The following is a 22682-nucleotide window of genomic DNA, read 5'->3' on the forward strand; positions in this document are numbered from 1 at the left end:
AGAGAGAGAGAAAGAAAGAAAGAAAGAAAGAAAGAAAGAAAGAAAGAAAGAAAGAAAGAAAGAAAGAAAGAAAGAAAGAAAGAAAGAAAGAAAGAAAGAACGAACAAGAGAGAAAGAAAGAAAGAAAGAAAGAAAATCACAGCAGGGTATTCAGAGTGAGCATGAGTCTGGTCCTTGAAGGGGCACCCAAGTACACCAGGGGTTTATTAACTGTCATCTTGCAGCCCCTCTGCAAATCTTGTAAACAGGGATAAACCCAATCCTGCTGATAACTCCCCTTAACATGTGAGCTCTCTAAGCCTAGGGGCTATTGGTTCTCTCACTATCTGCTTCCAACTCCTGCCTCCAGATCATTGCTGGAAGGGCAGGTCAACTCCCAACACATACCACCACCACCACATATACCACACTGACACCACCACATTCCTTTATCTCATTACATATTACATGTGTTTAAACAATGTTTACATTTTAATTTGCCCATTGAATCTGCTTTCTGGGGTGAGGATGGTATCCTCAGGACTTAACATGTCTCATCACTCTCCTGCTTCTTTCTCCATCTACCCCATCACCTCGATGGGAATCATCCATCCATTCACTCATGCACTCACTCAATATCTGCTAAGGACTTCTAGGTGGCCAAGGCAATCTGGTTACTAAGGGCAACATCTTCTGTCCTCATGAACCTTACCTTTACTGCCCCAAAATTTCTTCCTTTTACCATGTCATTGTTGCTAGGTCTAATTTCACCTTCCTCATTTATGCCACTTTTTCTCATTTTTTCCTCTTATTGGTCTTTTCTTATTCAATAACTCCTGCCGCCTTACTTAGAAAACTAATGTGACTAAATTTAGCCATCCATTTACTTAATTTTTATGAGATGTGTCATCTTTAAATTCTCAGTATCAGGAATGCATTCTAAATGCCATGTGTCAGTGTGTATTATGATGTTATGATAGTAAACATCAATAAAATATTATACCTAACATATATACCCGCTTAAGTAAACTAACAAAAAAGGTATACAATCCTATATCTGATTCCATGTACCTACTTTATCTACCATAAATATCTATTTTATACTGTTGTGCTCCAAAGCAAGGTGAAGGCCAAAGAAGTTCTCTGTTAAATAAACTGCATTGGAAACAACCACTTTTGCCTATCTCTACTGTTAGTTCCCTTCCATCTCTTCACCCTTCTGCACTGTCTCCTAAAATGTTCCCTTTCTCTGTGCTCCTTTACCATGCATATTCACTCGGCAAGATTGTGTGTCCTTTATAGCAGACTTCACTATAACCTATTTGAAAAAAAGCACGCTGGTTCCTCCTGAGACCCAGTTTAGAAAAACAGGATAATGACAAATAAATTTGGGGGTATAAAGAAGTTAATTAATGGAGAATAGTATGAACAGAATGTGATTTCATAAAGCAATCATGGAGAAACCCTGTTTGGGAAAAGGGATAGATGGGCAGAAGCCAACAGTCCCTGGACACCACTGTCTGCCCCTTGCCTCAGTCATATGCCAAGAGAATAAAAGGGCAGAAATTGTGGCCTTGAGGCCCCATGATCAATGACATCTTATAATTCCTCTCTAACAGGTTAGCTTTGCCTGCCCAACTAGACCCTAGTCTCTTAAGAGTTCACCTGTATTACTTTACTGCACATCATAGTACTTAACTAAATGCAAGAGTTAGTAAAAACCAAACTACAGAGGCTTCACCCCACTGAGTAAAATGTTTTCTAAAATGTGAGTCTGAGATTCATTTATGAAAACCATCTAAAAAGATTATAAAGGTCTACTCTAATAATCTCCTAAAATTTCAACAGGAGAAGAAGACTAATCTCAAATTTATCCATGGACAGGAAATACAAATGCACCTATCTAATATAAGACTTTCTATGAAAATAACCTGAATTTTTCTGGCAATATGCATTAAAAATTTTTGTTTTTAGTAGTCCAGGATTACATGTTTGGGTGTTACATATAAAACAAGAAATGAAGGAATATCTATACCAATAGTGATCAAAGTGCTATGTATAAAGGGATAACTATGCTTAAGAAATTATTGACCCTTCTGATATCTGTGACTTAAAAAGTCAGTCTCTCAGCATAGTAGTCACTAACATATTTTTGAGATCAGAGAAAACCTTTGCAAAGGAAGAGTTTCTACCTTCACCAAAAGGAAGCCAGATTGCTGGCAATGAAAATTAAGAGATTTCTGTGGGATTATTTAAGGTAACAGATGTAGAATAAAATCTGCAAGTGTTACAATGTATCAGTAGCAAGTGATTAAATACTTTCAGATTTCAGAAGCATACAGTCTTCTGTATGCCCTGTTATTACTGAATTATATAGTGTATTGGTTATTACTGACTAGGGAAAAGGCAAGAGGAGGGCAGGATGATACAATAAAACAGGATGGCACGCACTGTCTGTAATAAATGTAACTATAAACATGCCAGTGAGAAGTTTAAAAGGAAACTCTGGAATGAGGAGGCAATTTATTCATGATTGACATGACTAAACCATGGCAAGATAACCTCCAACTGGTGTTAATGTAGCTATAACTAGTTTTATTAAAATAGACAGAAAATATTGTAGCAATGTCTAGCAGATAAAGTCTTTGAAATAAATTATATAAACTCAGTATTTCTAATTCAACAGAACTCTGAAAAATACATTGCTATTTTCATAAGCATAACAAATGTCATAACAATAAAATACAACTGTCATAATGGTAAGATTGCCACCATACAGCAGCACAGTAGCTATGGGCAGAATCTTTGGAAATTAACTGTAATATTTCTTACAATTTTTCCAAAACCATTCAAAACAATTTTATTTTGACCTCTCCTGTCCCCAGTAATACCTTGAGGTACAAAGATAACTGAGTCATTCATTAAGTGGTCATAATATAATCAAGTCTAACATCATTCCTAAGGGTATCTCATACCAGAAAGGGACCTAAAGTTTCATCTATTAATGGAGACAAACTGAGTCGTGGTTGACAGAGCAGTAGCACCATCATCTTGGACAAACACCACCACTTTAAGTTCCAGCTCCCTTTCTAGCCTCATGCATTTCAAGGAAATCACTTCTCTTCTAACTACAAGCAGACAGAAAGAGCAGACAGTAAAATAAGATAAGACAGCTCGGGCACAGAGGGAGGTGGTGGGGAAGTCTCTTGGGTAACTGCCAAACTTTACCCTCATACAATGGGCCCCAGTAAAACGGTGGGCCTTAATAAGCACATTCCTTTTCCTTCAGGTTCACTAACATAAGGAAGCTAAAAGCCGACTCCGGAGGATGCCTGCAGCTGCATGAAGATGTATGGGAACAGACATACAACTCTCCTTCCCAGATAAGCACAACAAAGAGACACAGAAGCAGTCCCAGCCTCTAATAAACTCTCCCACCCTGAACCCTTAAAAACTCTTAGTCTGTAAAAGAGTGTGGCTCTGACCTAACTCAGCCAGAAGTCCCTCTCAGGTTCATTTTCTAAAATAAACCTGTCCTTGTTGACTGGCAAGCTACCCTGCATGTTTCTCTCCTCTTTCTTTAATTCTTACAGTGGTAGCAAATTACAATTTGTGCATGTCTTGAATATTTGTATAAGGGTGCCTACATAATTCCAAAACGCAGTATTACTGCCATTTGTTAGGTATCTGTTAGAAATCTAGATATGCCTGATACATACTAGTCAGAGCAAAAAGCCTAATGAATAATAGTGATAGAATCATTAAATCACCATTTATATAAGTAGCTAAAGAGGCACAAGACATTACCCTATGAGTCCAATTTTGCTTTTGCTCTGGAAACTGCCTCTTGAAAATTTTAATGTGAATTTGCATGCCAAAAATATGTAAATAAGTAAATAACAAAAAAGACTGTCACCTTATTTTTGAAAAAATGGACAGAAATATTTAAAATTAAATACAATTGAAAGTTTTATCATTCAGTCACAAAAAAAGGAATTTATTTTGCAGCTATCAATACAAAAAGGAGAATCTAATATGTGTGTCAATAACTACTAAAAGTAAGCTTTAAAAGTATAATTTCCAACTAAATCCATAATGAATGATCAGAATATATTTATGACAAGAAAAGGTACAAGCAACAAAGGATAAAACATTTTATCCATTCTTCTTCTACAGTCCCTTTTATTTCAGGAGAGAACTTTAGTTTAGATCTTCATAGACTCACGTCAGACTATTAAAATTAGTCCCCTAAATAGTTTTCCTTGCTTCAATCACATTAATCCTCTCATTTCCTGTTCAAAACCTTTACTAGTTCTCCAAAAAACAAACTCTAAACTCTTTGGCCTAGCATATAGTTGGTACCACTCTATATTTCTAAATATATCACTTATTCTTTGTTCTCATTAAAAGACACCAACCCTCCTCCACTCCACCCTCAGACCCAATCACATTAACAATTTATTCCTGCATTTCCTCATAATCCTAGGCTTCCTGAAGTCCCCTCTCCTTTCCCTTATGCCCATATGCCTGAGTTCTACCCTTGACTCCAGGTCTCCCACAATACCTTCCTCAGCCAGGCTAGAGTCCATATTGTTCATACCACCTGCAATGTCCTTTGTATATACCATCTCCTAGACAATACTTATTCTAGTATATAATTTATGACTTCATCTGTACTGCAAAACTTAAGGATATTTCTTTTACCACTTCTTTGTAGTCTAGCACTTTTTAATCCAACCCCTAACTCCCAACTATCATGATGACCAGAGAAGTATCTTTTTAATGCAGGTATTCAGCTAGCATCTGCTAAGTCAAAGACATGTAATAGCAATGATGCATGAAAATTAAAAGTGAATTATTCCTTAACAATATACAAACAATTTGGACCAGATAAGATTTTTGAGAAGCTAATTTTTAAAAATTCTGAGAATTTAAAATCCAAGGTGGAGGACTTCTAAGTTGCCTCTTCCAACAGAAACGGTGATGAGTTTGCCCTGGACACCATAATTTTCCAGTGTGCCCCAGAGGAAACTCTCAGCCTATGAGAATTCACTGTAAATGCCTGCTTTCTTGTCTGTCTATACTAGCAAGGATAGCATGTTCCAATTCTGATCTCTAGGTTATCAACAACTCACGCAGGAGGAACTCAGTCAATGATTGATTTAGTACCATGATTATCTAAACACAATTAAAGAATAACCTTAACTAGGCACATAAATGTTAAGTAAACTTAATTTATGACTGTGCAATTTCAAGTGAGACATATGGTTGAAATTCTAAGGACTAGTTTATATAAGTATTAACCACAATAACAAATACACAAACTTTAAGATAAATCCTATGTGGACATACGTGTGTGCATGTGCATTTCATAGAACATTTCTAGAAGAAAGAACAATTTTGGATAGAAAAAATGAAAAATGGGCACTATGGGAGGCTGAGGCAGGAGGATGGCTTGAAGCCAGGAGTTCAAGACCAGCCTGGGCAACAAAGTGAGACTCCCATGTCTACAAAAAGTATTTAAAAATTTTAAAATTAATGGGCCACATTGTTGTGTGCCTGTAGTACCAGCTACTTAGAAAGCTGGTACTACAGGGAAGTATTGCTTGAGTTTAGGAGTTCGAGGCTGCAGTGAGCTAGGATCTTGCCACTGCACTCCAGCCTGGGCAAAAGACTGAGACCCTGTCTCCAAAAATAAATAAATAAATAAATAAATAAGAAAATTTTCTACTTTCTACTCATCTGTGTTCCTTTTCTTTAAATCATAGAACGTGTATAACTTTCCAGTTAACTCCTTTCCGCCTACCCTTACCCCATGGAAAGGGTAAACTAATGGTAGTTAAAACATTTAGTATCCTGTTAGAGTGAACTAATAGAAATGTTAGCTGTTAAGAGCTGAGCATGAAAGAAAACATAGACTAGACAGTGAGGATTTGGGGGTCCAATAGGGAGATTTTATTTTTGTGGCTTAATTTCTATATAACAATGGACAAACTCCTTCTACTTAGTACCTCCTAATTTAAATTCTTCTTTCATCTATGTGTCCAACACATCTACATATTAAAGGAGAGAACTACCCAAAGCCATAATCCATCTTTCCAAGCAGTAAAAAGAAACCATAAAACTCTCTTCCCAAGGTACAAGAGAGCAATAAGAAAAGTTTCTCATTAGATGTTCCATAAAAAGAAGCAGCTCCTGGCCGAGTATGGTGGCTCACCTCTGTAATCCCAGCACTTTGGGAGGCCTAGGTGAGTAGATTGCCTGAGATCGGGAGTTTGAGACCAGCCTGGCCAGCATGGTGAAACCCCGTCTCTACTAAAAATACAAAAATTAGCCTGGCATGGTAGCGGGTGCCTGTAATCCCAGCTACTTGGGAAGCTGAGGCAGAAGAATCGCTTGAATCCAGGAGGCGGAGGTTACAGTGAGCTAAGATCGTACCACTGTACTCCAATCTGGGCAATGGAGCAAGACTCCATCTTACAAAAAAGAAAAAAGAAAAAAAAGCTTCTTCTCTGCAGTGACTTTGACTAAAATGTAATATTTTATAAATTAAGTGCTCAGTACTTATAATGGAAGTTGTACACTGAAAAACATCTGGGCATCACACATCTACTCTCTTTTCTTTTGCCAGAGTAAAGAAACGTGATCTTCTGTGGAAGACTTCAAACCATGTGACGTAAGTCTCTTAGAGGCAGAGACCATGTTGTGCTCATCTTCATACACCAAGCCACTAAAATAATCTAGCAAATAGCAGCCTCTTAGTGACCACTGGTTCAGTGAACAACATTTTCTCAAATAGTATACACTTATAGATATCAACAGAATAACATAACTCTGACAAATAAGAAAACAATAGTTTCTATACCTACTGGATTGTCATTTTTACTTACAAAACATATTTTAAAATAAATGACAAAGGTCAACTTGATGAATAAGTGACTCAGAAACCAGTTTGGTTTTGTTTTTGTTTTTTCAAGATGGAGTCTCACCATCACCCATCCTGGAGTGCAATGGAGCGATCTCGGCTCACTGCAACCTTTGTCACCCAGGTTCAAGCCATTCTCCAATCTCAGCCTCCTGAGTAGCTGGGACTACAGGCACATGCCACTACGCCTTGCTAAGTTTTGTATTTTTAGCAGAGTCGGGGTTTCACCATGTTGGCTAGGCTGGTCTTGAACTTCTGACCTCAAGTGATCCCCTCCCTCAACCTCCCAAAGTGCTGGGATTACAGGCATAAGCCACCATGCCCAGCCTCCAGTTTGGTTTTATACTAGCCCAGGAAGCATTTCCCGAGCTACTCTAGTGAACTGCAGGAGGTTTGACATGATGCTATTCAAAGAGAAGGATGGAGGTGAGGTGGCCACAGGATATTGGGAATGGGTAATTCTCAGTCCTGTCCTACTTCCTTCAGGCCAGGAGAGCTGTGTACACACCTTGACATAGTCTAGTTTCTATGTCTGTAACTGAACAGAAAAATAATTTTTTTTTCTTCCAAGAACCAGGAATCCTATTTGTACCTTGCAATGTTTCTGGAATACCTCTCGGGGTCTCATCTTCTCTCTACCTTGCAAAGATAAGAAGAATTTGCTTTTCCTACCATTCCGGCCATCTGGAAGACCCTCTTTATTTCATTCCTTCTAGTAAATAGCCAGTCTGTGTTCAAACTGCATGGGAACATGTATCCTTGTTCCTTTGCCTTCCCCTTTTAATTTTCTTCTTCTTTAGTTCCCGTCCCAAGATTCATTTTTCTACATCGAGCTCTTGTTTCCTGTATTTTATTTTGCTGGCTACATCATTTCACTCACTGGGTGGGAGGGAAATTCAGGATCAATCTCCTCAAAATCACAAAGAAGTTATAGTTCTGACAACAACCAGACTCTCGTGACCTTTATATTAATGCAGTAAACCACAAATTTTCAAATTTTCAAATTTTTACTAGCAGTTATTTTAAAAGGAGGTAGATAGTTTAGAGAACCTTGCAGATTTACAGAAGTTTTAGTTATTAAAACTAGATAATTCATTCCAAACAGTTTTAATACTTTCTCAACCTCAAGTTCAAACCATGTCACCAAAACAAAGTTGCAAAACAGCAATGCACTTACCTGAGGGTATGGGGAAGTCCTGGATTTTGACTTTGAGCTGGAGAGCCGGGATTTGGCTCCCTTTCTGTTGTCAGTCATGGTGGGGGTGGAGCTGCTGGTAAAGGAGAAGGCTGGTTTGGAGACTGAGATCTGATCCAGGGAGAGCTGCAGCCCTTTGTATTCTGTGTCTCTGCAGGGTGGAAGGACAAAGCCCTTAATCAGCCACCATAGGAAATGGATTCATGCATACTCTCATCAGGAATGATAGTAATCCATATTTGAAAAGAAGGCAAGCAAAAGTTAGCCCTATAACTAACTTCCACAAGCACCTGGATTATTCTAGCAAGGCCTAATATTTAACTAGTGTGCTGATAATAATGTATTTCTCATTATTTGTATTAGTTAAGTGGAAAATAAGCACATAATTCATATTTTCTGAACTTCTGTGAGCTCTTTGATGAGATATGAATTAAACAACCTACTCTACAGGTTTCTTATGTGGGGTGGTCATCTGATGCTACCAGATTATTGGTAGCATGTCTACCACCAATATAAGGAGAATGTCTACTGTCAGCTGTTCTAAGATCAATCATTCTCGTAAACATTCAAAGCATTCTTAAAGTTAGCTAACTAGTTTAAGCAGGATTATAAATAGTTAACAATTCCTCTCAACAGGTTAATTCAGTTACTTTAGGTACATTTTACCACCGTTTTTTCCATTCCTTCCTTTATTCAATAAATATTTATTGAGTTCCTAATATACACCAGACTTTGTGCTACATAAGGATGTAAGAATAAATAAGATACCTATAAACCCTGCCCTTGTGTGGATTATAATACACTGGGGAGAAGAAACAGTAAACAAATAAACATACATAATAACTGCAGACTGTGGTATGAAGCTTATCTTAGGAAGCTCATTTCAAAGGTATACTTGAGATATCTAGGGGCCGAAGATGACAGCCTTGGCCTGCCCATAGATACAACCTCTGCTGGCTTCTAGACAGCAGTGAATCTCATTGGACTCCTCAGTTTTCATAAGAGGACATTAACCCTTTCCACTGGCAGCCAAAATAAAGTGTTTTAGAGAGTCTTCTTTATGAAGACTCATGGGAGAATTTTCTCTCAGGTTCCGGAACTCACTGGGCTGCCCCGGGTAATTGATTTATTTTGATCTCATGAAACTGTGAATCATATAGCTCATCAAGTTTCCCTCTTTGCACTAAAAGTCAAAAGTCCCCAAGCCCTGAGTCTGATTTGTAATCACTTCTAGCAAGTGTACAAAGTCCTCATGCCATGCATTTTGTGCAACACACTCCACTGGCTTCTCTTATTTTTCTTATTTTTCACTTTCTCTGATTCTCTAATGGGTTTGCCTTTTAAAATTTTTTACATGCATTTTTAATTGTCTTCGGATTGAGAAGCATATAAAGCCTGATAATTTTTTTTTTTTTTAAAGACAGCGTCTCACTCTGTCACCCAGGCTGGAGTGCAGTGGCGCAATCTCAGTTCACTGTGGATTCCACCTCTTGAGTTCAAGCGATTTTCTTGTCTCAGCCCCCCAAGTAGCTGGGATTACAGGTAGCCACCACAATGCCTGCCTAATTTTTGTATTTTTAGTAGAGACAGGGTTTTGCCATGTTGGCCAGACTGGTCTCGAACTTCTGACCTCAGGTGATCCACCCACCTTGGCCTCCCAAAGTGCTGAGATCACAGGCGTAGGCCACTGCATCCAGCCTAAAACCCAATAAATTAATAAAATCATATATGTAAAAGTGACCAGCACATTCAGTTATCAGCAAATATCCAGTGATCAGCAAATATTCAGTTATCTTCTTTTCTTTGTCCCTATTGGTTCTTCTATAGCAAGATCAGGCAAAAGCAAAAGTATAATTCAGTACTTGAAAATTGCTAATAGAGTAGATTTAAAATATTTTCACCACACAAACACACGCGCACACACACACACACACAGACATAATGATGAGTATGTGAGGTAATGCACATGTTAGTTTGATTTAGATTTTCCACAATGTATACATACATCAAAACATCATGTTGTACATCACAGATATACATTTTTTACTTGTCAATTTAAAATGGATAAAATATAATTCAGACAAGGAGACTCTTAAGTGAGTAAGAATATAAACCAGCTAAAACAGCTCCAACAATATCACTGCCACAAAACACAGGGAAGTGATGTATATCAGCAAATTACAATGGCTTCCTATCAAATAATCTATCCACTCAATGCAAGCTTTCTTTAAAAAAAAAAAAATGTTCTTCTACATAAACAGTAAAAATTTAGAAAGTGAACCTGCAATTTGTCTTTCAGGCCTGGGAAGTCCTATCCCATCACTGGTCTGCTTTTCAGCTCTAATCAACTCCTTTTAAGGACCATATAGACTCTGAGCACTCTGTCAGAAATGGAATAACTTTCAAAATGCTGCTCCCATTTGCTTTTTTGAAAATATTTCAAAATTTTCCTTCATCTACCCCTTACTTCATTCAAACAGTTGTCCCTGAATTGACTTTAAACTCTCTTGGTTCCTCTTAACCTATAAAACTCTTCTTAACTCCCACTTGCCTATATGAAGCCCTTCCTGACTGCTAAAGCTATTTATTCAATCCATATTTACTGAGTGTCTTTTCTGTATGGGGCCCTGTTCTGGGGACAGGGAGACATCAATGAACACAAGAACTAAGTTCCTACCCCTCATGAAGAAGGTACCAGGGCCAGTTCCTGAGTATTGTGGGGAAGGAAGCAAGAACTATCCTTTTCCACCTCTAGCCTTACTTTTCAAGTGATTATGTCTTGTCTTTCTCAGTGGATTCTAAGTCCCTAGAGGACAAGAGTTAAGAGATATTTTATTATATTCCAATGACCATTTGCACAGTATTTCACATAGAAGAAAGAGGAAGACGATAACAAGGATGAAACTAAGAAAGATTGTTTTCCCCAGTGACTACTAATAACTTGCAACCCAATATCCTTTCTGCACGATAAAAAACTCAGATGGGCTATGAGTCCTCTGACCTACCTGCCATTAGACATCAGTGAGCCAAGTTAACTGGACTCTAACAGGAGGTAGAGCCTCCACCCTTGGGCATTTCCTGTGTCAAATGCACTTCCGTTCATTGGACAATAGTCCAGTAGACATTTAGTTTCTGCTGGACAGGATCTAGACAGACAATAAGAATTGTGCACCCATGAAAGTTTGGCCAAATAACTTGGTAAACCCATTCCTAGTGCTGCATCTCAGCCCAGGGGTTTTATGGCTGTAAGCAGGGAATAAGCAAGGATTTATTTTTCTCTTGCACACTTTCAGATCCCGCCCCCGCCCAGGGTATGCATCTCACTGTTGAAAAAGTCTTACTAAAATTTTTGCATGGCTTCTAATAACAGAAATATTTCAAATTAAATAGGTTTAAATAACATTTAAAACCAAGACATAGTTTAAAATTTCACATATTCACATGAAAACTCTAAAAAAATAAGAAGAGTTATACAAATACTCTTGATAAATTAATACAAATATTAATGCTTTGGTACACATCAAAAATACAAAAATAATCCACCAAAATGTAACGGAAGACCATGATGGCAGGTTGATCAGTGGTTTAAGCTAACCTCTGCCTCTATGTATAGGCCTCAATTTCTTTCTTGTAACTCATACGGATTTGGTGAATTTTTTTATTTTGTTCTGTTTTGTTTTGTTTGAGACAGGGTCTTGCTCTCTCACCCAAGTTGAAGTGCAGTGGTGCAATCTTGGCTCACTGCAGCCTCAACCTCCCTGGCTCAAGTGATCCTCCCATCTCAGCCTCCCAAGTAGCTGGGACTATAGGCATGCACCACCATGCTCAACTGATTTTTTTATTTTTTTATTTTTGATAAACACGAGATCTCTCTGTGTTGCCCAGGTTGGTCTCATACTCCCAGGCTCAAGTGATCCTACTTGCCCTGGCCTCCCAAAGTACTGGGATTACAGGGGTGAGCCACCATGACTAGCCTTGGATTTGGTGAAGTTTAGATGAAATATTCTATGAAAAACTCATAGCACAGTGCCTAGAACATAGTAAATGCTCAATAAATAGCATTATATCTTACCTTCCAAACTGTGACAAGTTTTGGCACCTGCTATCCCCAGAACAATAGTTTCACTTTGGTAATGATTACAATAAATTTCATTATAAAAACCTTTTGCTGTATTTCATTCCTTTCTATCCCTGATATGGTTTAGCTGTGTCCCCACCCAAATCTCAACTTGAATTGCATATCAGGGACCCAGGGGGAAGTAATTGAATCATGGGGGCCAGTCTTTCCCATGCTATTCTTGTGATAGTGAATAAGTCTCACAAGATCTGATGGGTTGATCAGGGGTTTCTGCTTTTGCTTTTTCCTCATTTTCTCTTGCCACTGCCATGCAAGAAGTTCCTCTTACCTCCCGCCATGATTCTGAGGCCTCCCCAGGCATGTGGGACTGTAAGTCCAATTAAACCTCTTTTTTTTTCCCAGTCTTGGGCATGTCTTTATCAGCAGTGTGAAAACAGACTAATACAATCCTAGACCATTTTAATTTACTCTGTTACTTTTTGGCCTCTAAAATCTATTGCAGTATGGCCAGAATACTTTTTAAGGTAAATTCTTTATTGCTAAGTCAGCAAATGGGGACCTTATGGCAACACAGTCACTCTGAGAGGAATTTGGCCTTCCTGCCTCTCTGTTCAAAACTCCAACAGCTCAAAAGATGTGCTAGGATGGAAAGCACAATAAAAAATACCCACTTAAAGCTATTTCAAGTACGGTTGATGTGCTGCCAAGAGCAGCTCTGAATGGCAGATTCACTAAGAACAAAGCATTTGTTTTACTTTTAGAATTCTATTAAATTGAGCGTTTCACTTGTATAGCTTAAAGGGCTAAATGCTGATGGAAATCACATTATGAGCTCCATTTTCTTCCTCCTAACCCAGACACAAATTGTCTGGCCCTACCCTCTTCCTTTCATTTCGTGAGGCACTTTCTGGTATCGCATATGTCCTCAAAGTTACATGCATGCTCAGTAGAATCATATATTTAATGCTTCCTCATGGAGTGGAACAAAGTAAAATACTCAGCTGCACAGAACTTAGACTCTTAAATCAGTGTGGTAAGAAATTTGACTTATCCAATTTTCTAAATGAAGGACAGCACTGCTCTCCTTCTAAAGTTTTCTTGAAAAGTGCCACACAGACCCTGTTTGGGGCTCCATGAGGTAACTTTCTCAAGGGCAGTATATGCTGTTCTCTCAGACGTGATTGGCATATGGAAAGGAACTGTGGCACATGCATTTGACATATCCTTCAAAAGGCTACTGAGGAAAATTTACACTTTTTTCTCCCTTCAATGATTTCTAGAGAGCTCCAGACATCTTCAGGTGCCTCAGCTCTGAAAGCAATCTGAAATGGGAAATTTGCAATCACTAGGACTTGCAGCTTGTCAATCTCACCCATATTTGCACAGACCAAACTAATCCTCTTATTCCATTACAGGCAGTCAGAAATCATTCAATTTGCAGAATTAACCATCTGAGTCTACTTTAAACTTTATAATAGTCATGTACATATTTGAAATAACTCAAATTCCAATAGAGAAAATGGGGCCATTTTTGTATCTTTGGGCTTCCTCAGCCTTCCCTTAAGCAATACACCGTGACCACTTATGAGGCAAATGCCAACATGCCATATGGGAAGCTCAGCGTGACACCCTTGGAAAGCCAATAGAAGGTGTCTTTGCCACAAAAACTGCATTGTCAGATTTAGAGAAATGCATTCACATTATTTCTATCATTTCAACTGGGAGAATAGCCTCCATAATACCAGTAGCCAAACTAATTTATAAAGAAATTTGGAGCTATTTACAATTTCAAGTGAGTTTGAATGAGTGTACAGAGAAAGCAATGAACAGTATTTCATCAGTTCTTGTTGATTCAAGATTATTTGCAATAACTTTTCTCTTCCACCCCACCATATTCCACTTTCATTTTAGACAACTTTATTTTTGCTTCTGTCATGTCAATTTGGAGTTGGCTGGCCAATCTGGAGCTTCTTTGTTGGCTTTATGTTATGTGGCAATTCTTAAAAGAGATTGCCAGATTTCCCGATTGAGCTTTTTTTTTTTAAACAGCTGAAGGTGATCAAATTACCAAGGAAAACGTGGAAACAAAGACATACAATTGATTTGGCTCCAAAGGCGCTGATTGAAATAAGCAGAGGATTGCATTAAACCGTGATCGGATTAGGTGGGAATGACTGTGCCTTACACTAAACTTTTTAATTGGATTCTAGAGTCACTGTTACACGAAGTGCATGACCTTCTTTATATTCTGGCAGAGTTACCGCCTGGCCACTGGGTAAACGTCCGCAGCAGAGAGACCTACTTTATGTTTCATTTTCAAGCTCCCATGGAGCCCAGCAGAGAGAGCTGACAAGAAGGAATACTGCGAGGGGCTCACAGACTAAGACAATCTGCTGGGAAATTAGGCTAAGGCACCCTTGGAAATTGTAATAGTCTCATACTAATAAGTGGATTTATGTTTGCTCCTTGTAGTTTTCTCCATTTGATCTGGTGATTTTAATAGTTGTCCCAAAGTCTTTGGTTTTACATAAACATACATTGCCTCTGCCTAGAAACCATCTTTCTTCTCCACTTTGAAGGTTTCATCCAACATGCTATGGAGTGGATGGCATAACAAGGGTAAGGAATGGTTCAGACACAAAGTTTGCTATCACATTGTAATTTCAAGATGGAAAGACATGAGTGTAATCAACAGGCAAACAATAACAACCAAAAAGTAAGGCAAAAAAATTGTGAAATGTTGATAAGATGTGCCAAAGTCAACCAGCCTCATAACAGAGATTGTTTAATACCTTCATACCAACCCATGGAACAAGTGGAAATATAGCTAAATCCAGATCTGCCATCACACTACATCTAAATTTGTTCCCCCACCCCTCCAGGCCACAGCGATTTCTCCCAGCTCCTTCCTCTGAGTTCCTATACCATTCACTGCCTCAACCACTCGACTGGCATTTCTAATGTTCTGTCTTACAGTGTGGTGGCTTCATATCTTGATAACCTCCTTCTAAATTCCTTCTTATAACAGCCTTTATTTACTGTCTAGACAGTATCTCACATAGAACAGATGCTCACTTGCAAGTGATTAACAAAATAATTATCTTTTAATAAACTTTTGCTCATCTCAAATCCAAATGAATAAAAATTCAAATACTGGTAAATATTTTTACATAAATGAGAAAGAGATATCTGCTAAGTAAGTAAGTTTATGTGAGAGATTCTTAAATTCTCAGATTATAATTAATAATGATCATTCTGAAGTTCTGTAAGGTCTTAAATTTTAAAAAAGCAAATCATGGTTTACTGTTATGCACATTAATAAAATGTACTTATTTTATGAAATTATAATTCAGGCTCAGCATATGTGATACTTAGCCAAATTGGAATTTTAAATTAATTTCATCCTCAGGCATTTATTTGGACTATTACAATTGTATTGAAGGAATTAGAAAGATAGTGTTTTAGACGCCCAGAGAAATAACTTCTGCAAATCAACAAGAAATACAATATATCTGCAGTAGAAAAATAAGAAAAAATATATGAACAATGCACAAATTGCTGAGAAACATTTTGTAAAGGTTTAACCTCACGAGTAAAATGAATTAAAGCAGCTAATGGGTGCCATTTTTGCTTTCAAATTAGCAAAAAATTTTAAATGACAATAAATCCAAATGAAGATAAAGTGAAATAAATGGACATTCTTATATACTACTAGTAAGACAGTAAACTGGTAGTGCTTATCAAGAGTTTTAAGAATGTTCATACCTTAAATTCAGCACACTAGTGTCCCCTCATCCAAGGGAGTATATTCTAAGACCCCTAGTGGGTGCCTGAAATCATGGATAGTGCCAAACCCTATACATACATTATAGGAAATGTATGTATAGGAAAACACACACACTTTATTATATACCTATAATAAAGTTTAATTTTAAAATAGGGTATAATAAGAGATTAACAATAATAATTGGTAATAAAATAGAACAATTATAACTACATGCTGTAATTGTATGTAAACATGCTCTCTTTCCCTCTCTCTCAAAATTGCATTGCACTCACTTATTGTTGGACTACAGTTGACCTCATATTACTGAAACCACAGAAAGCAAGACTGTGGATAAGGGGGAACTATGGTAATTCCACCTCTGGGAATATATCTTATAAAAATAATTAGAGATAAGCATCAAGAATCTGTATACAGGGCAGGGCGCAGTAGCTCATGCCTGTAATCCCAGCACTTTGGGAGGCCAAGGCGGGTGGATCATTTGAGGTCAGGAGTTTGAGAACAACTTGGTCAACATGGTGAAACCCCATCTCTACAAAAAATACAAAAAATTAGCCCGGCATGGTGGTACATGCCTGTAGTCCCAGCTACTCGAGAGGCTGAGGCAGGAGAATCGCTTGAACCCAGAGGCAGAGATTGCGGTGAGCCGAGTGCACCACTGCACTCCAGCCTGAGGGACAGAGTGAGACTCCGTCTCAAAATAAAAAGAAAAGAAACTGTATACAAGTGTGTTTATCACAGCATAATCTCTTAAGTTTAATTATAAATAATGAAATAAGAAGAACCAACAATAATAGAATTACTAAATTATGATATATCCTTGTGATAAAATATTATGCAGTTATTAAATATTTTTACTCTAATGACATAAAATATACATAAAAAAGTAAAAAATTATCTCTCTTTGACATGTACTCTATATGCATATTGAGAGATAATAAACTAAAATATTTAGTTGATATTCGAAAATGGATTAAAGATGTCTTTCATCTTCTCTTTAAACATCTCTGCATTACCCTAATTTTTTCTCTAGTATGTATGACTTTTACAATCAGAAAAATATTTCTTTTAAAAAAATACTAATTGAGGCAAATTTCAGGTACTTTTCATTTCATATTAAAACTTTCTTTACATTTCCAGAATTTCTTCTTTGTGTATATTAAATTACAAAAGAGAAAGCATTAGTAAATTCCTTTTCCTCAAGGTTCAGCTCCTCAGGTATGTCATCTGTAATTTTAAAATATCCACATGCTGTCTCAGTGCCTGCATGTTTCACTTACTTTCTGATCTGTTTTCCACCCTTCCTACCTTATAGAATTATCTGTCTCTGAAGGCTTTCATGTGAGCTATATGACTTTCTGTTTCCTTCTTAGGACAATATAATCTAAATTATTACCACAATTGAAAAAAAAATAAAGTATTGTCATGAACTTTCTTAAAACAATTTAGTTTAATGTGGCTTATAAATGGTACATTTGTCATTGTTCAAATGAAGTAAACCCTAATGTGGGGGCCACATTTTTTGTTCTAAGGAACTTTATTCTGCTCAGAAATTCATTCCGTATTTAGCTACTAAAGTTTAAATATATTTGTGAATCCTTCAGGTTGAAGTTCTACATTCTATTGACCTTATATTTTTTCTGTTTCTTATTTTCTTGGAGGCTGGAAGAGGGTGTTGGTCTTTAAAAGTTAGATCTGAATAAACACAAAATATGCTGCCTCTTTCAAATGAGGCATATATTTAAAATTGTCAGTCTCTTCTTCCACAATCTAAACTCCTAATTGTAGCCCAGTTCTAGAAAAGAATCAAATATAAAGAAAATGTAATATTAATATCATATTAATATCAATCACATTTGTATTACTTCTTTTATTTTCAAAAACTAGGAAATAAAATACACATATGTTATTCTGGCCCCCTCTTTTCCATTATTTCCCACCTCCCCACCCTCTGTGTCCATCCCCCTCACCAGACCCTTCACTGTCATTTATTAAGCTAGTGTCTTTCAAGTGTACCTCCCCTTTAGAAGTCTTCCAATACTTAAAAAAGATAAGTAATGGAAGATCCCATTACTGAACATCTTACATTTGGTTGAGGTTCTATTATCACAGAAACAGCTTTCCTACCTAGTTCTTAGCAAAACTGATTCCTAAACCCTAAAAGTATCCTCTGGTGGAGGGGTGAAAAGAGCATACCTCCTGTTTTCAGCTCCACACAAACTCCAGGAACAAAAAAAGTTACCTATAATCATAAAATAATTTTCCACGACACTGGGAAATTTAGACCCCATACCCAAGACCACAGAGTCTCCAAATTCCCCACAGGATCTCACATGGGGAGACCCCATAAGGCCAAGCCTCACAGCAGGTTGGAAGCTCTGCCCTTTTCTGTACAACACAAAGACACTGGCATTTCTGTAGATTATAGAAAAGTAGAGCCTCAGATTCTGAACTCCCCAGAAAATGACACCGCAAAAAATGATGGCATGATGCAATGTTTTCAAATGCACAAATCTTCATTTGTTTAACTTAAATATTTTAAAATATGTCCTATAACATTTATTCTTGATTAAACCTCTTCTAGATAGTTAATCATTAATGGTTTCTTTACAGTTGCTGTGCAAACAGTTCATTCATACCTATGACATATCAAATCTCATAGACATGTTCTTTAATTGGATTCATTTATTTCTAATCTCCTTAAAGCCCTTACTACTGTAATGCTTGGCTAAATATACATCAAACTCTATTATTTAAATGACTAAAATAAATTTGAGATTTATTTTATGAATAAAAATCCACAATTCAACAAATGTCCTACCATTATTATTAGTATTATTCTGTGCTTCAGTATTCAGACATTATTTTAAATTGCCTGGTAGATAAGTTGCGTTTAAACAAAATAAGTTCTGAGTAGTTGCTAGGGATTTCAGATTGCCCACTAAAATACCAAAATTTTCATTGTCTCTATACCTGAAGTCAGAGAACTTGCATACTACTATACAGAATACATAGTTATCAACGGAGCCCATTACCAAAGACAGAATAGGCAGCAGCAGCCAGTTTTTATGATTTATAGGGCTTGAGAAAGTTCCCTGGCCATGATGAAGATGTCTGAATAGTGGTCTAATAGCTGATGCTTAAAATTCATTTATTCATATTTTAATCTATTTATCTTAAGCCGATGGCCCAGAAAGAGATAATAGTAGGGCTGGATGAGTGATGACTCATTCATTGGCCAAAGTGGGAGGACTGCTTGAGGCCGGGAGTTCAAGAACAGCCTGGACAACATAGCAAGACCCCATCTCTACAAAAGATAAAAAACAATTAGCCAGGCATAGTGGTGCACATCTGTAATCCTAGCTACATGAGAGGTTGAGGCAGGAGGATTGCTTGAGCCCAGCGTTTTGAGGCTGAATGAGCCATGATCATGCCACTGCACTCCAGCCTGGGTGACAGAGTAACACCCTATCTCTAAAAACGAGAGAGAGAGAGATAATAGTGTATGCCTCATTTGTTATCATTTATTGTTTAGTTTATCAGCTACTTTCCTGAAAGCAGTAGTTCTAAAATTTCAGCACGCCTCAGAAGCACCTGAAGAGTGTGTTAACACGCCTCAGAAACAGCTTGCTGGGCTGTTTCCCTTAGAGTTTCTCATTTGTAGGTCTGCGGTTGAGCCCAATGATTTGCATTTTTAACAAGCCACTGGATGGTACTGATGCTGCAATCAGGGGCCATACTTTGAGAACTAAAGCAGTTGTTATCTGAGTTGTTGTTGTTATTGTTTTAAATGAAAGGAATCAGATGAAAGGAGACCACAGAGAAGATAAGAAACCACTGAAAAGGGAGGGTTCCAAGGACAAAATTCAAGCTTCACACTTTCCCCAAGGCATACCTCACTGGATATCTTTCAGTGAAGTACTCCCACCCCTACTCCCAACTGCCTGTTTCCTCTTAACCTCCTTTTGAGTGCCTCTTATTTCTGCAGAACCCAAAACATTGCAGAGCCGCAGGGTTTAGTCTTCAGGATGCTTCTCTTCTCTATTAACACATACGCTCTGGGTATCTCATCCACTCTGCTGACTTTAAATTCCATACACTGTTTACCCCCAATATCTAGCCCAGACCTCCCAACTCCGCAGACCCCCAGGTTCAAGTGCTTATGTGACATTTCCACTCTGATGAATGATGGGCATCTCAAAGCTAAACATGTTGTCCACACACAACCCTGGTTGCCGCCTCTGCCTGTTAAACTGTTCCTTCCCACCATTTACCCAAGTTGCTGAGGCTAAAAATCTAGGTGTTGTTCTTGACCCCTTTCATCTTCTCACATCCCATATCCAATCTATCTCAAATCCCACTGAGCCTATCTTCAAAATGTATGCCAAATCTGACCCCTCACCACTACCCCATGTTTCAAGCCATCATCTTCCCTCACTGTGGCAATTACAATCATTTCTCAATGGTATTCTCTGTCTCCACCACCCATACTCCCAAAAGCCTATTCTCCAAACTAGTCAGAATGATCTTTTCATATACAATCAGATCATGTCACACCCGTGTGCAGAATTCTCCAACGGCTTCCCAAAACCTTCAAGATCCAACACGATCTGGCCCTGACTATTTTTCTAGCATCATTTCCTTCCATTCTTCCCCCTCTCTTACTTGGTGGCCACCACAGTGACCTTCTCTGTTCCTCAACATGCCAAGCAGGTTTCCACCTCAGGGCCTTTGCATTCACTTCCTTCTGCTGGGAATACTCTCCCTGTAAGACTCCACATGGCTGGCCCCTTCCTTCATTTATGAGTCTTTAGAGAAGCCTTTCTGACCATTCCCACCTCTTTGTCCTGCTTAATTTTTCTCCTATCACTTTCTGATATTATGTGACATTTTTTATTCCTTTATAATTATTTTATAAGTATATTAAAATTTATGCTCAAATTATCCAGGTGTGGTAGCATATGCATGCCATCCCAGCTACTGCAGAGGCTGAGGCCATGGGAGGATCGTTTGAGCCTGGGAGGTCAAGGTGCAGTGAACCATGATCTTGCCACTGCACTGCAGCCTGAGCAACAGATCAAGACTCTCTCTCTCTCTCTCTCTCTCTCACACACACACACACACACACACATTTATTTTACATATATAATGTATACTATATATATATATTTTTAAAACTTACATTCCATGAGGGTAGGGACTTTGTCTCTTTCAGCCACACTGTAGCCCTACCAGGGCCTGGCACACAGTAGGCACTGAGGAAATATTTGCTGAGTGAATGCATGAACAATCCCCAGCTTGTCATAGAGAGGACTACACTCTAAAACATTTCTTATCCATTACCTTAATTATAACAACAGAGATTAAGCTGATTCTAATGATAGAAATTTGTTTATAATGAAGGTCCTATTGAGTCAACCAAGAAGAGACACAAATAGAAAAGAGATTAGACTGTAAAGTGCCTTGTAACGTCTCTAAATATTTTCCTCCTGGTTTTCACTTAGCCTTCACAATAAAATGCTATCCTGCACATTGCTATTTCTTTAACTGCTCTAATTGGAGGAATGAAATTGACACTCACTCTGCCCTGCCCTTTGTGGGCGCCATTCTTCTAGCATTCCTGAGCTGTAACCCTGCAAGGGTCCGTTATCCAAATCCAACACAACAGATACTTCACTATGCCAGGACTGTGGTAAGATTTCAACAGTGAATATAAATGCTGTGCCTTCCAATACTATTAGTCTCTTAATGGTTTATCAAAATTAAAATGAAAAACTCTGTGATGCGTTTGGTTTGATCTGATAACAAGCAGCTCTTTGACTGTCACTTGTTTGGACACCAATATCAATTAATGGGAGGTATTGAAACAAGTGAAGCTCCTGGTTCAGTCACAAGAACACATTATAGTCATTATAAGCACGAGAGTAAAATGAATGACTGAAGAGCAGCTGCAAACCCGTAAGAATGCTCAGAACCAAGGATTCTACTTTTGTTAATGGTTTTCAGTAGGAAGAGGTGAGAGACAGCACATTCTAAGATTGCATTTTACCAGAGAATGTTGCTATTCTTGGAGAGATGTAAAAAGTGGCAAGGGACTTGGGTTTAAAAGCACAAACACAGAGAGAATCCCACCTTAATGGGTACCATTATGATATCCAGTTCAATATAATGAGGCTATTTCTACAATCTGGCTGGCAGCCCGTATTAGCACGGCTTTACTGATGTGGATACAACAAATTCTGTTTGAACAAGAAATCCCTGGGGCGGGGGGAAAAAAGGATCCATTCACAGGCCCTATCCATTTAGCAATCAATCAAAGAAAAAATATTCTTCTAGTAAAGACAGCAGCTCCCATTTGAATCCTGGTAAAATATTAAATGTTCTAAATAAAATAATGTTCTGTGGGTGATATGTCAGTTGTTGTTTTGTGAAAACATCATGACTGTTGATGCTAACATTAGTGAAGAAGAGATGGGCTCAAGATATTGACTGGCAATTGAGTAGGTTCCAAATATACCCAAACTCTGAAGAAACCGAGTCACCTTGTGGAGACCCCATATTAAAAAAGGGGGTAAACTATCCATAGACCATGCAAAATATTGGCAAAATATCATAAATGACTATGTAAATATTAGGTGGAATCATATAAAATTGCCAATATTGAACGGTTTTAATGTATAGAAGTGACAATTTCATATGGTTCACCCTAAAACAGCATTAT

General features: G+C 37.9%; 1 protein-coding gene across 1 annotated transcript in view; it reads right to left on the reverse strand.

Annotated features, from left to right (window-relative positions):
- The window catches only part of SIM1 (single-minded family bHLH transcription factor 1), a 74381-nt gene that overhangs the window by 22144 nt on the left and 29555 nt on the right, over positions 1–22682 (reverse strand). The window contains exon 10 of the mRNA XM_012002616.1: positions 8082–8250. Coding sequence (XP_011858006.1) covers positions 8082–8250 — 169 coding nt within the window. The remainder of the gene's footprint in view (positions 1–8081; positions 8251–22682) is intronic.

The sequence above is a fragment of the Mandrillus leucophaeus genome, unplaced genomic scaffold, assembly GCF_000951045.1.
Source record: "Mandrillus leucophaeus isolate KB7577 unplaced genomic scaffold, Mleu.le_1.0 Scaffold690, whole genome shotgun sequence".
NCBI lineage: Eukaryota > Metazoa > Chordata > Mammalia > Primates > Cercopithecidae > Mandrillus > Mandrillus leucophaeus.